The sequence below is a fragment of the Aythya fuligula genome, chromosome 18, assembly GCF_009819795.1.
Source record: "Aythya fuligula isolate bAytFul2 chromosome 18, bAytFul2.pri, whole genome shotgun sequence".
Lineage (NCBI taxonomy): Eukaryota > Metazoa > Chordata > Aves > Anseriformes > Anatidae > Aythya > Aythya fuligula.
In genome coordinates, this window is record NC_045576.1 from 2386301 (window position 1) to 2401621 (window position 15321).

The 15321-nt window shown below is 43.2% G+C and overlaps 1 protein-coding gene across 1 annotated transcript in view; it reads right to left on the reverse strand.

The window, feature by feature from the left end:
• The window catches only part of STX8 (syntaxin 8), a 96608-nt gene that overhangs the window by 70168 nt on the left and 11119 nt on the right, over nucleotides 1–15321 (reverse strand). Inside the window, exons 5-6 of the mRNA XM_032199858.1 lie at nucleotides 13276–13400; nucleotides 11497–11589 (exon numbers count right to left, since the gene is read on the reverse strand). Of these exons, the coding sequence (XP_032055749.1) occupies nucleotides 11497–11589; nucleotides 13276–13400 (218 nt within the window). The remainder of the gene's footprint in view (nucleotides 1–11496; nucleotides 11590–13275; nucleotides 13401–15321) is intronic.

A 15321-nucleotide genomic window follows, 5' to 3' on the forward strand; every position in this document is an offset into this window, starting at 1 on the left:
CAGACTAAAGACTCTGGACTCAAACCAGCATTTTTCAACAAAACTTGGTGTCATGAGAAAATTTCCAACAAAATTTTAAGATCAAACACTGGAGTTATTTCCAAACAATGCGATCTACGCAGCCAGAAAAGCCGTACTTGATAATGCCCCCACACTTTGATGCCAGCCGGTTCGCATTACGGTATCTGTTCTGAACCGTGTGATTTACTCCCTCATGCTAGAGCCTTCCTGACACAGCTCTCAGGAGAGTCCCGTCTGCTTCCATGCCCAAGGTCCCTGCTACTGGCACAGGAGAGGATTACCCTGGTCGTTGATGGATTCGTTCTGGTCCCACTACAAAAGCAGAGCGCTGGGGGCTGTAAGCACATCACATCGCACCCGCGGGTCATCGGGGCAACGTTACAGGACCGGAGTCAGAGAGCAAGGCAAAATATTCTTAACACACAGCTCAAACAGCATAATGTTTAGAGCAAGGCTTATTTGTCTTGGACGCACAGGAACGAAACACATTTTAACGCATCAGGGATTCAAAAAAGGTTATGCTAATATGACTTATTCCACCTAAAACTCCAGCTTGCAAGGAAGTTATATTATTTATAATAATAATTGCAGTACAATTATTTTATCTGCTTTTAAGTGATCATAGGATGCTCTAAGATATCAACTTCAGCATTTTAAAAGCATCCCATGCCATGTTTATGTCACATTCCCTTTAATTATGTTTGACTGAAGCGCAGTTTTGAGCGAGCAATTGTTCCCAGCGCTCATTTCTGCTTTCATCTAGCTGCACGGAACTGTGTTGTACCCATTCTACAAACACTTAGCCGCAGGGCTAATTTCAATTCTTGAGCACAGCCAAGTATTACCTGCCCTTTCCAGGCTGTATCTACCAGCAGATTTCACAAATTGAAGCAGTATTTAGACAAGCCAGAAAGCCCCACTTCCTATTCAAACACTGCACAATAGAGATCCATTTGCGCACGAGGAGTTAGCAGAGCAACCAGCTTTATCCTGCTGTCTGTTTCTTGCCGTGGCCAGAGCACTACAAGATGTTTCATTTCATTTCATTTTCTGGTTCTGAGAGGTGCTGATTACCAAAGCGATTCCATATGTTACGTTATTTATTGCAGAACAGATCAGCACAGACCTGAGGCTGCCTGGCAGCTGACGAACACGGCCGGGGCTATCAGATCCCGGCACGGCCACCACGGGCTGCGTGTTCAGCGGGCCCGGGACAGAGCAGCCCGAACCGTGGCTCTGGTGGGGACATCCCTGATGCCACCAAAGCCACCCCAGCTCCCTGCCTGCACAGCTCTGCCATCCCGCAGGCAGCACAACCCCACCAGGCTGCAGGGAGCATTGCCCCATGCCCAGCCTCCTCCAGCTCTCCCCACCAACCCTATATCCCACCCCGCCAGCTCCCCTCAACTCCGCACCGAAGCTGATTCTCACACTGTATCTACCTGCTCCTAAAGAACAGGGTCTAACACGGGAGTTGCCGAAACCCCTGCATACAAACACAGCCACCACGGCCCCTGCAGGATGAACTCTCTGGCACTGGGATGTTAAAACGCAGCATCCAGCAGCTCAAAATCACAATGCAGATCCTCCTCCTGGTGCCACACCTGCAAATGGTTTCTGTTGTCTACCGCCCTGAGCCCAGCTCCCCTGGGGACACCAAACTCGCCTGCTATCATGAGCTGCGCTGAGCACCAGCTCAGTGTTGGCCGAGCCACCGCCAGCAGCCCCAGGCACAGCGAGCCACCACCAGCCAGCTCACCAGAGGGCTCCACAACAGCATCCGAAGACTAACATGCTCTACCCAGCATCTGGGAGAACAGGAGAGGCAGCAAGGAGAGTTTCTTCATTCAGACACGAGGAGAAATGAGCTCGAGTCACATTTTGAGATAATGAGAAATACAGGAGAATCTGCAGGAGAGAATTCACCAACTGACTCAGCGGTGAGTAAATTAGGTTCAAAGCACTCTTTGGATTCCAGCAATACCTCACGATAACAACTCGGCCAGAAACATGGTTTTCTTATTCTCTCCTGTGTTGTAACCGTTCAGGTTTTGACCCTACAAGTTTTCTGGGAAATCTATTAAAAGCCTATTTAACATCCAGCAGCCCACTCACCAAAATCACCATGACGCAGGAGCATATGGTTCCTACCAAGCATGACTTTCTTCTAAGCCTGAATATTACCTTCTTCCCAATAATGCTTAGGCACGCAAGTTATCAAGTGACGCAGGACAGAGGAATCACCTACTGCTTCCCCATAAATCCTCAAAAAATCCTCTCAATAAGGGAAGACACAGAAGAAGTGCTGAAATTAGTCTTATAAAGTCTAAGCTCTCAAGCTGCATTTCATTGCCACAAATAGGATATAGCCTAAAAATACTGTTTTATTTTTAAATAAGTAGTGCTTAATGATTCAAGAGCAAAATATTGCCCAGAGACAGCGATGATATATCATCATCTGAAAATGCTGAAGCAGAACACGCCTCAGACACATCCTGTTCACATTGAACGCAAGCTTACAGAGAACAAGCTAGAAACAGCTTGGGACCCAGTCTCTAGCATGCAACTAAAACCTTCTCCAATTCAGCTAAAAAAAAAAAAGAAAAAAGATAGTACTCATGGAGAATGAGGCAGATAGATAATACCAGAGTACTATCTGTGAGGGTAAAATAAATAAAGTTCTACAGAAACTTCCACAATAGTCTCCTAGGGCTGCTAGGACAGGCAGTTCTACAGAGGACAATTTATTTTCTGCCTTTCTTTTCTACAAGCAGAGGCTGGGGTATATAATTCCAGTTGCTCACAGACAGGTATGCAATTTACCAAAAAGGAGCTGTAATGGAGAACAGGCTGGGCTTGTGCCTTTCTGCTTCTTTACGATGCATGACAGACAGTCACCATAAGAAAGTAAGAAAGCAGGCTAGGAAAATAAATCCCCTCTCTAAGGTCTCAATTTGTGATTTTGAACAGGGAAAAGCTAAATTAACATGGAAAAAATCATCAGAGTGTTAAAATATCTACAATTACAGTTAGGTTTTGTTTTCTTTTTAAACAGCTTAAATCAAAAGCCTGAAGAAGCAGATGGGGGAAAACCTCTCTTTTGCTAACAGTTGAGGCTTATATCCCTATTACAGCTTTCCATAAGCCCTGCTACAAAACTAACGACAAGACTTAACGATCAAGACGTTTAAGATCATAATTCTTATCACGAAATCCTGCAAGGCTTAAAAAAAGGAGTTAGAAACTAATTTTTCCTCAGCAGTAATTTCCCCAGCATTTCGGATCACCATGAAGACAGATGAAGGAAGACAGCTTCCCCCCCACACAGCGGTATGGGTGAGGTAGGGATTGACTAACTGTGGAAAAATCCACATAATTGAGAAGACAAATGTTGAACAGTTATTTTACGGCTTGAACTATTCAAGGAAAAACGCTCTCCGTGCCAAGAGGCCAGACAGGCTCATTGTGTATGTGTGTTAGTATGTAGGAGCCCAGTCAAATTTCAGAAGTGTAACGCTTTCATCCTCATCCAGGTTGTGCCTTGCTGGTTTATCTGTTTCTGTAAGCACTGCATAAAGCTAGAAAAAAACACCAAAAGAAAAAGTATCATCTCCCATTATTATGTGTACACAGAGCATAACAAAAATACACACACAGGCTCAGTAGCGTGACCCGCTATTAAGGCCATTTGTTGCTTCCCATGAGAAGGCCTATTTTCAGTTGCTCAAAATGATGAAAAATTTTTACGACTCGGGCTCGAGATTCCCAACTTGGATGTCTGCTTCCAGATGAATTTTTAAAAAAGAATATATTACAGTTTTAGCCAAAACTTCTCAGCCATTTCGGAACAATGCTGTTTTCTCCACGTTCAGACTCTCCAGTGGCCTCAGGAGCCGCAGTACCCCAATGCCTTCCCATTAGCACAAGTTAGAGGGAGGCGGAACAGGACCCAGAAGGGGAACCAGTTGAGCAAGAGCGCTGGAATACTGAAGGGTGGTTTCAAAAGCGAGGATGAGACATTCAGAAGGGGAGATTAAAGACCGGCTCAATAAAGCAGGAGAACAAGTCTGAAGGAAGCCAAGCTGCAGCAAAAAGAGGCGGGAAAGGAAAAGCTGGAGGAGGTCACAGCAGACAGTGAGAAGTTGTCTGGTCCATCTTCTGCTCTAACTCGGCTCAAGCAACGCTACTGTGAGGCACAAACATGTCCTCGAAGGCATTGCACAACCTCCAGACGCCGACCGCCTCGCTGCTGGTGGCGGGTTCCCCTGCTCCATGGGCCCGGCACTCCAAGCGGCCTGCAGGAACCTCACGCTCCTGTCCCAGCCCTCACCTCTTGAAGCGGAGCCACCCCAGCAGCCCATCTTCTCCTGCGGGTCACACCTCAGTGTTTAAGTCACGCTTTTGCCTGCCCTTGGCGCCATCCCCACCTGGTCCACATTACCTTGAAGAGTGCGGGACAAGCTGCACGCTGCCCCTTCTCAGCACCAAGGCGATCGGGACCACGTATTGTCCAGGCAGCAGTGGTTTGCACAGGGCCCTTTCCACAGTATTACACTACTCAGCCACGTTCAGGGTGTGACCCCATACACTACACTCCCCAAGTTCTTCCCCTAAGGACTAGTTGCTCATTTTGAATCAGATTAATCCTCACAGAAGCGTCACCCTTTACAGGTAGCCTGACTGAATTTCACTCTAATTCGTCAAGATCATTTGGAGGAATTCTAGCACTACTCCCAGTGCAGCTGCAGTCTTTCCCATTCTTGTATTACATGGGAGCTGAATAAGCACACTACATACTTCATCATCTGCGTCCTTTAGGAAAGAGCTGAACAGAACCAGCAAGACCTATGCAGCCCAACTCAACACAGCCTTCTAATCCAATTATGAATCACCAGTCCTAAATCTCTGAGTATAATTATCCAATCAACTTCACATCTATTGAAGATGACTCATTTGAACCCTCACTGCCATGGACGACTTACAAGAATGTCTTAAGAATGGTTTTGATTCTGTCTCATAAGTCAAACTGACGTCTACTTCTTTTCCCCTACTCATAACACTCTTCCATAGAATGAATTCAAGCCTATTTGACACACCTGATTCTTAAAAGCGAGAGCCACTGCAGATCTCTCCTCCCATCAATACTTACAAATGGCCGTTTGTCACACCAGAGCGCCCAGCAGTGTTTGGCTGCTGGAAACCCACCTTACCAGAGCCTTAAAGGGAACACAAAGCCGCTTACGCCTCATTCTTAACGCTGCTGTCAGCAACTGTCTGGGAAGCCCACTGGCAAGACAGCTCACACCTCCCATGCTGCTCCGCATCATCCAACACCGGTAAAATTACCCCGTCAGCCTCCGCTGCAGAGGGCCCTGCGTAGGTGTTCTCATCTGGCTGCTGACCCACGTTTGGAGACAGATCCACACTGCACTTTTAAGGTTTTGCCAGTTTTCTGTTTAAGAATGGCAGGGAATTTTACATCTACACAAACACAGGAAACACTGAAGCAGCGAAGTCACGTACATAAAAGGTTAGGAAATAAAATAATGCTGTTTTGCATAGATCCTTTTTTCATCTTGAAAAAATTGCACATTGCCTTCAGCAGGCAGCACAGACAGGGCTTAATTCTTTGGCAGATACTGAGTATTTTGTTTTGTCCTCCTCATCCAGCACGAGGCTGCATCTCTTATGGGCTGCACACCACTCAAACTCTGCTCTGGAGAGTTAAAATCTTCCTTGTAGGCCCTCCAACGACCCTCTTGACAGGAAAAATGAGTGTATTTTGATTTTGACAGCTTCCTTGGGATATGAAACACCACCAGTCCCAACTCAGAAAGAAACAAGAAAATTAATAGTTAAGGTGTATTTTGGGTGTCCAGTAAATAAGGTTTTGAACCTCTCACAAAACTGCACATACAAAGCAAACCTCCCCTGTCCTTCCGATCAGTACTTCGTATTGCCCTGTACTTCATCAAACCCAGGGCACAATCCTCACTGATTTCTGGGAAGCACCAGTGTCAAAACCTCTGCAGACCCTACACCGTTAGGTCAGATACCCAGGAGGAAATCACTTTCAAGAAAGCTTGGTTAGGAGGGGTTAACCAGCATCACTCAGAGCTCCCAGCAGAAGCAGAGATGGTTTTATGTGCTAAGGCAGTGTTCTGCTGCTGTTGCCATAAAAACCTTTTACAACTGTTACCTTAATCACTAAACATTTCCCCACACCTGGAAGAAGTGGAGCAGAGACTTGACAAATAGTTTTCATCACTACATAAATTCAATTCAACCCAGAAGAGATCGAGTCGTATGCACAAAGTGAGACAGGACCTGCAGAAAAAAATGTGATTGTTTTAAGCCTAGAAATACACACGAGGAGAGTGTCATCTAACCTCAATTTTCGCATTCCCTAACTTCCGAGTGTTCATATTGAGACTGAGTATTCCCCTATTTAGATCACTGATGACAAAAGGCAACGTTTAACATGCGTGTTAATTTTTCCCCTAAGAAGGGTTAACTCCAACTAAACAGCATGCAATAAAGACAGAACATTTCCCAATAAAACTGAAGTCATTTCTATTCTATACAATAAGCACAGGAAGCAAAATAAAAATCTATCTGGATTGTATGAGGTCAGTCAAGCTAGGGATGGTTATTTAAAATCTGAATATTAAAAACACATGCTTCTCTTCAGAGGCTTTTAAAGAACCTGAACCTGCTGGCGCTCAGCATTTCTCAAGGAATGCTGAACACCTTCAAAACCACACCAGAAGACTCGAGCCACCTCGCATGGGAGGTCAAAGGGTGTAGGATTGTACTCTATCTGATGAAAACTGTTTAGACAAGATGAACATTTTCAAAAATTTTAAATTTAATCTTTAATCATTTCTTATTTACAAAGTAATCCTAACAATGAGGTAATATATCCACTGTTCTATCGGTTTTAGTCTCATAACTCGCACATACTCCATATACAATACTAATTAGTTTGTATTATATCAAAATGTTCTTAATAAACAGAAACGCGAAACTACTTCAGGGTTCCTTTTTCATTTTGATTATGCAATCACCATGTAAAAGAATTTCTAGGAGGAGCATTTCACAAATACCAAGCGGGCTCTCTGCACCACAAGCAATGGACTTGTGATTGAAGACTGCCCTAGGAGGTACAAATCGGATCCCTGATGTCAGATCCCTGATGTAGAAGTTGTTTTCAACAAGCCACTGCATCACCAAGAACACTTTCACTCCTTTTCTTTGATTTCACAATACTTCTGTACGTGTACATGGAGCAACCGCCAGAACAGGGCTTGAGTGGCGTCAACAGATTGTGCTTGGACAGCACCGTGTCAGCTTCACAGGGACAGCTGAGCCGAGTACACCTCAGGCTTGCACGCTGCCCGCTAAGACACAGCAACCTGTCTGCAAAGCTATTAAAAAAACAAAAACAAAAAAAGACAGCTAATGCTTTTTGGTTGGTTTTAGAAATTTGACTGGTGAGAAATTAAAAATCTTACATAACTGAGTAATCTAAACACCACTATGACAGCTCACTTACTTCAGATCCATTTTGGTTAAGAACGTCCTGAATATTCACTCTGTGTACAGCATTCCCTTGACCAGCAAAAGGACATAACAGTCGTCTTTTTTTTGCAGCTTATCCATTTATGAACACATTTATGCTCTGACAAGTTTTAAAGGGGCAGGAAGCAAAAGAATCCCATTTGAATACCAAATGGGGAGTAATATGGTAAAAATGCCAAACACTACAAATTTTGCAAGCTACCAGTATTTACCGTTCATCATTAAGGGTTGTATATTCTCATGCAAGCATGCCACAATGAGAAAACAACATCTCTATAAGGGTAAAACAAACAGCATTTAGAATTTCTGAAAGCATTCTTCCAAAATTATTGCACTAGATTAGATTGCCTCATCAACAGGGCCAGAGGACATTTGCACTATTTTCTTGCCCTTTTTTTTTTTTCATGTAACAGATGAAAGGAATACAGAAAGTTTTCTGGGGCCAAAATCGGAATTAACGATGGGAAAATTCTTTTGCTAATCCCCCATCTCTCCCACTGCTAGCAGACTCCCGAGGCTGGAAAAAAAACAATGTCTCCTGGTACCCTGCTTCTACTTTGCTCATCAGTGCAAAATACTACGCTCAGGAGGTTTGAAAAGGACCCTCAGCTTAGTGCAGAGCCATAAAATCTCAAGGACAGAGCTATAATGAAAATCTGAGTAAAGAATGACATGAGACTCCAATTAAAACTTGGAAGCATCGCAGTGAAATCAAAGGGTAGGATTCATTTGCTCAGGGCAGATGTCTGCAAAGCAACCACCTCCGTCCAAGCCCAGGCTCACTTATGATCAGTGGGGAAAAACCAGGCTTTTCCAGGGCACGGCTGCTCCATCCTGAGCTGGGCGCATAAGGCAGGCTGGAGGCATCACATCAGAGGAATCCCTCTCGGTGCCTGGCAGCTGGGATGGCAGCTCAGCCACCGGCTGAAAGGTGGGCTCAGGGGAAGCTGTGTCCCCCATGTGTCCCCCAGCCTGCCCGAGGATAGGGATCAAATCTTCTGCAGAACCCAAACTTCCCCGGATGGCAGCAGCTGCCCCACAAGGCTCATTTCCAGGATGCCTTGAGATGCCCCCTTACAAACCTCGAGCATTACTCCTTGTCATGCCTGTCAGCCCACCAGTGAAGTAAAAATAGATACTGCCAAGTAACAACCCTTCTAAGAGCGAGGTTTAATCATTTTTCAGTCATTTAACAAACACAAAAGAATTTACACGTACCAGCTCTACTCAAGAAGTAAACTTTGCATAATTAATCTGGATGCCTCCACTACTTTCTGCGGCTGGAGAATCTGCAAATGCACAGCTACACCAACAGGCACTCACGGGAAAATGCCTCCGGCTAGCCTGAAGAACTGGGAAGTGCAAATAGCTCAGCGAACAGAGAGCTTGAACTGCTAGGGAAGGAAAAAAGCACATTGTCTGGAAAATAATTACACTTATCCAGTGCTCTGAACTGTGTTGCGTTAACTATCAGACATCATCAGCTACTTCTGAATTAAGTTGTATTTTATCACAAGCTCTAGCTCCAAAGCCAGAATGAGCTAAAGGCACCTAATTAGCTGCAGAAGGTGGGAATGTCCAAAGCAGGTTAGCCATGTGGAAGTCGAGCTTCCCACAGAAGCACACAGTTTGATGGAAAATTTGACTCAAATAAAAAGAAATATTGATGCAGCACTTAATGAAGATGAACTTCCCCTGCCTTGCCACAATACAGACGATGCCATTATCACTCAGCACGAGGAAGGAAAGAGATTCCGAGCAAGGGGAAATTACAGGGCAGTTATGCTCATCAACCTGACAGTGTAATAGTGACACAATATTGGCAAAGTGCCTGAGAAAAGTCTGCGGACAATTAAGCACAGGGCATAAAATAAGATGCGTAAAGGGAAAGTAGACGTTGGAAAATATTGCTAGGGATTTCAGCTTTTCCAGCGTGCCAGAGGCATGAAACACCCTACCATATCCCCCATATCCACAAAAACAAAGAATTGCACCAAGTCAGAGAAAACATGAAAGTTCAACTTGCTTGGTAGTAGAGAAGCCAAGCACTCAGTGCTCTGACCCTCCCTCTGCAGAAGTCAGTCTGCTTCCCTACGTTTTCAGGGTGCCAAAGACCTGTAAACAAGGCACTCTACGTGACTGGTAGGCAGGCTTTATTCTTATGATTGTGGGGCAGTGAGCAGCACAGGCAACTCCCCATTTTCCCTGCCCTCAGAACCTAGCCTGCAGTCAGCAGCAGGCAATCCTCACCACTTTTTACCCCCAGCACTTGGGAAAGCTTTTCTTTTGAGAAAGAGTTGCTTGTAGGTCCCAAAAGAGCTCATACGAAAACAAAGAATTTTACTCTAGGCTTTGTAAATAACTGCAAGACAAGCAAGTCAAACAAAACTGGCATTATTTGCACTATTTGTGAAAAGGAGGGTTAAATACATTCCCAATTTCAGAGACGTTTCAAGGCTTCATTGCTAGAAAAAGCCTGGTACGGTCACGCAGAAATGCAATGGTACAATGCACATAACCTTCCGAGTCCCAGAACATAAGGATCTGGGGAACCTCCCCCAACCCCCAAGAGAGGGAAATGGGACACAGATTATATATTTTCCTGATGAGAAACCAAGGTTTCACAAAGAATTAGTAAACACACTCATGCTTCCCACCTGTTTTCTATTTAGAGAAAAAAAAAAACAATTAATGTGACTTTTTAAACAACAGTTAATAGAAGAAACTTATGAAACTGAGATTTCTAATTGAAAATGTCTTTACTCAGATGAGGCAGAGGATCAAAATATGACAAGAGCACTAAGCATAGTTTCTCCCAGCTGTGCAAACCATTTCTTAACAATCTTAAGATTAACAATGACATATTCTAGACATTTCTCATCCCTCCTGGATTTAGCCAGAACATGTATACAAGGCAAACACGAGAAAGCCGCAGCCTCACTTCACTCAGTTGGAACGGAGCTCCCAGGCAGCACTTTCTGTTACGTGATTGTTAATTCGGGAACCCCCTCGCTACGAGCAGGCATGCCGAGAAATACAAGGGAAAAACACAGGTCCAGGGAGAAGCTGACTTAAGCGTATCATTTATTAGCAAGTAAAAGGACATTTACCTTCTCAGTGGTTAAGCACAACACAACCCAAAGATAAACCATATGGCTCAAGTCTTTGTGCAAGGGAGAAGACTGGCAGGGCTCCAAGGCTCTAATTGAACTATTACCATATTGTAAGAAATGAAAAAGTCAGAAAGACTAGAGGAGCTGCTCTCCTAGGGACAGTTGATGTCAGGCAAACAATTAAGTGAATAACAAAGCACATTTAACAGGAGAGCAATTCCACCATTTGGGTACTGGCTCTGTTTAAAGAAGATAGGTACTATTCTATTTCAATATTGCCCTTAACTTGATCCTACTTTCAGTTCATGAAGTCTTCAAAAGCCAAATTATTTGTAGCAAACAATGTAATGCTTCTCCTTTAATTGCTGGCACAAGATTTTTCCATTCAGCTAATAACTAAAGACACAGAGCAAGGATGTTCAAATGAAACTCAAACAAAAGATTGCCATTTAAAAAAAAAAAAAAAGTCATTAGAATAGAATCACTGAAAAATGCAGAAGATCCAAGTATAAAATGAATTTTGTACTATGTAAAAACGATCTCCAATCTTTTTTTTCCCAGACGGTTTTCATAAAAATATATCAAGTGTTACAAACTTTATGCACAAGTAAGGCAAAATAAATAGTTCATGAATGCATAGAATCTGCAGGATTCGTTGTTACAGAAACCTTTACAGTATTGTCTTGTTACTTTGTGGGTGAAAAAGCATGCAACTGTGTGAAGACTAAAAGAAATGAAATGGTCTTACATAAAAATAAGTCTCTGTGGCTCTTGTTCTTACCATTCTGTTCATCCAGCTCATTCCCAATTTCCTGTCCCATTTGCTTTTGCCGGGATATGATTGAAGAAAGAGCGTCAAGTCCAGCATCTTGCTCTGCATCAGAAATTACATGAAATTATGTGGAAAAAAAAATCAGTAAGCCAGGCAATGTATCACAAAAGATGCAGAAGTGAAGAAAGATCTACTCTGTGTTTTAAGAGTTAAAAGGTATTAAGAAAAAGACATCAACACAACATGAAAATGAACCCTTATGGCAACAACACTCTAAAATAATGTGAATGATGGGTAATTAATTTGTCTGCTCTGGCTGGGACATTTAGCTGAGGGTCCCAAAAAATCCAAGAATTCGACATCCAGCTGTTACTCAATCATAAATGTAGGAGATTTTCTGGCACACACATACAGATCCCTGATTAGCCTTTTTAAATTTTCCAAGAAACTTTTAACATGAATAAAAGACAAACAGGTGATGCAAGCAGCAAAGAATTCAAATAGATTTTTAAAGCTGCAAGAGGATACAGAGCGCATGGAAAAGAGCCTGAGACAGAGGGGACAACGGGGGCAGCTGAAGTTTGAGGTGTTCCCATCAGCTCTGCAGGCACTCCTCTAGGAAGCCCCACGTTATCTCTGCTCTTGCAGTTGGGTGGTGCTGCACAGCCTTTTACCAGCACCTTAACCATGACATGCAGCTCTCCGTGCCCAGCAAAGTCACGAAGCAAAACAAGGAGAGGTGCTGCAGGCAGGACTGTTAGCGGTCTGACAGACTGAAAAGCAGCGATGCTGCACAGAGCGAGACTGCGTGAGAGGGCAGCTGGCTGCAGCCAGAGAGCCTAAAGCCATACAGGATGATCAGAACCCATTTGTTTCCCTTAACAAGCTGAAAGCCTTGTCACCAATGCCTTTTTTTAGCCTCCCCAAAGGGATATCTGGGATGTAATCAAAACTGGAGCTTGAGGTTTCTCCTGGGGCATCCAAATAGAGTTTGTGCCATTCTCCTGAACCGTAGCTCTAACCTTTGCTCACACGCAGACTCGAGCGGGCCTTATCTGGAGACTGATTTCACTTGATCATTTCCAATACTTTAATTACACAGGAATTACCTCATTACCCACCTGGGATCCTCAGGCAGAAGCTTTCCAACACTGCTAAAGTTAAGGAATCTATTCCTTATGAATGCTGAGGGCCAAAATCTTTTTAGGTCAGTTAATTCTTACCTAATTCCAATTCTACGATATATCGAACACATACCTCGCTTGAAGCACAGCAGCAATACCACTACAGCCAGTGCAATTAATGAGATCTCCACTGCAAACTTAAACCATAACTACGGGCAAAATCACATTAGTCTTGTGAAAATCTCACCTGCCTAGGGTTAAATCAAGCTATACTCAGGAATTACTCGCTCAACTTCACCAAAATGCAGACAAAAGACAATCATTGAATTACTTACATCTGACTGTAAAGAAACCTTACAAGTTCATGTGCTCAGAAACACAATTAACTGTTTCAGTGGTTTATGTGCTCCCCTGTCACAGCACAGATTACTCACTTCAATCCAAATGGAGACAGTTTTGAAAAGCTGCTTTGAGAAGATGTTTCCAGTTAAGAACACTGCAAGCACAATACGGCTCCTGCTAACACAGGAGACAGCCACCTGGAAGTACCATGTTTGACAGCTCCAGATAATAAAACTTCAGTGCTGGTTATTGCATGGATTTTCTAACAAGGGCTCTCACAGAGTCTTAGTGATGCTCATAACGTACAAAAGGACTCTTTTACCTTCTATGATCCTCCGCTGCTGCTGCCTGATATCATGAAAGCCAAGCCCTCTGGTTTCCTCAGGTTCTTCCAAGAGCCACGGGTTGGTCACGCCTCGTTTGATCCCTCCAGTCATTAGGCTAGATCTGAAAATAATTTCATTAAATAATTCTCAAGTTTTAAACAAAATCCACACACTCCAATTCATGCATGCAAGACTGGCTGGCAGAGATGGAACTGCAAGTATCTGTCACGCTCCACACCGTTCTCTGCAATCATAGAAGAAATTAGCCAGAAAGAATCCACTTATCTCCAACAACAAATGCATTCTGCAAGCTCCGTAACACTGCCTGAAAGCAATAAAGCAAGAAGAGAATTAATTTTGCACCAAACAATTAAACTACATGGTGAGATGCATACCATACATTCTATAATCTATTCACATTAAGTACACTGCTTGCACGTAGAACATGTAGCATTCATAACTGTTACAAAGAAAAAAAAAGAGTTACTGGAAATCAACATATTCTTCATGTATTTGCTCTGCAATCGAGCCACAAACTTCTAAAAACAGCGAGGTACAGCCTGAAAGTTTCCAACAGTACAAGGATCGGTATGCTAATGCAGACACAAAGCAGAGAGCTTTTCCCTGCACTGCTGGTTTGCCATGAACATGAAGACAGGCACACACACACTTAACGTGAAAAAGTAATCGATGCACAGGTTTTCTTTTAAAGCACTCATGACTTGAGGGTGACACTTCCCCGGTTACAACAGAAAACAAGTTCTTCATGCCCACAGCACCTACATTCTGTAGCGGAGTGAAATGCCATTTAAGTATTTTTCTCTATACCATATCTCTGGTTTCCTCCTTTCAGCTTCTCATTTGTTTCTGTTACAAGATAAATGTTTTATGATTGCCTGAGAGACATTTGGACCCAAAACCGCAAATCTGATTTGGGGTAAGAGTCATTGACGAGACTGGATCCTCAACAGTAGCATGGAAACAGGATTAATCTCTGCTTTGCTTTTTTAATTTCTGCATTTTATTCTCAGTTCTATCCTTACCCTCTTCTTTCCCAAATCATTCTCACAAACAAAGCAAGAGCAGGCAGCATTTTTAGTACCTCTCAAGCAATTCTCCCAAAATCTCAAAGATGTGTTTTATTACACTGAGACCTATTTATTTTATTTTTAATTAAGTCCAGGTCCCTTCTCCACAGCATGGACTGAACCGCTATATGGTAATAATATATGCTTGATATCATTTTGTGATCAAAACCCTGTATCAAAGCAAGTTCATGTCACAAAAGTATCGGTACAGATGGGAAGAATTAAATGCATATTGTTAATACAAGGTTCTACTGCAGAACTCTGCAGAAGGGTGACCGAAGTTTTACAGCAAAGGTATTTAAGCAAAAGCCACGATTTGTGCCTAGGAGATCCCTGAGGAATTACGGTGAACTAGAGACATCTCCTGGCCATGTGATGAATCAACACTGCTGGAAAAAAAATCATCTCTGTCATGTGAGTTTTGGGCCATCCATAAATTAGACACACTTCATGTTGTGTTCACAGCCATTTAAATTTGAGAACCTCTAATTCCTTCTCACTTTAAATTTTAAATGCATTCACTTAATTTCATCTTAAAGCAATGGATTTGTCAGAACCAAATAAGTGACATTTGTTCCTGCAACACTACGAAGTGCTTATTGTTAACCACAAAATCTCTCTTAACCACCCTGATGGTGCTGGGCCATCGCTCTGGAGCAGACCCCAAACTGCCTCCTGTCCCAGCAACCACCCGGCTTTCATGGGCAGCACCTGGAACAAAGAGCCGGGGGATTTCTGCACGTCAGTTCTCTGAGCCTCCATGAAAACTCACGGGTATTTATCAAGCTAGGATCAGGTTTAATTAAAGATAACTCTGAAATACCATTTTACACATTACCTAGATTTCTCCATCGCTTTGGAGGGTTAAGCCCACTCTTACTCTTCTAGTCTCAGGTTCACAGAGCCAAGTGTAACAACACATTGCACTTCTGAAGACAAAGATCATTACAGCCA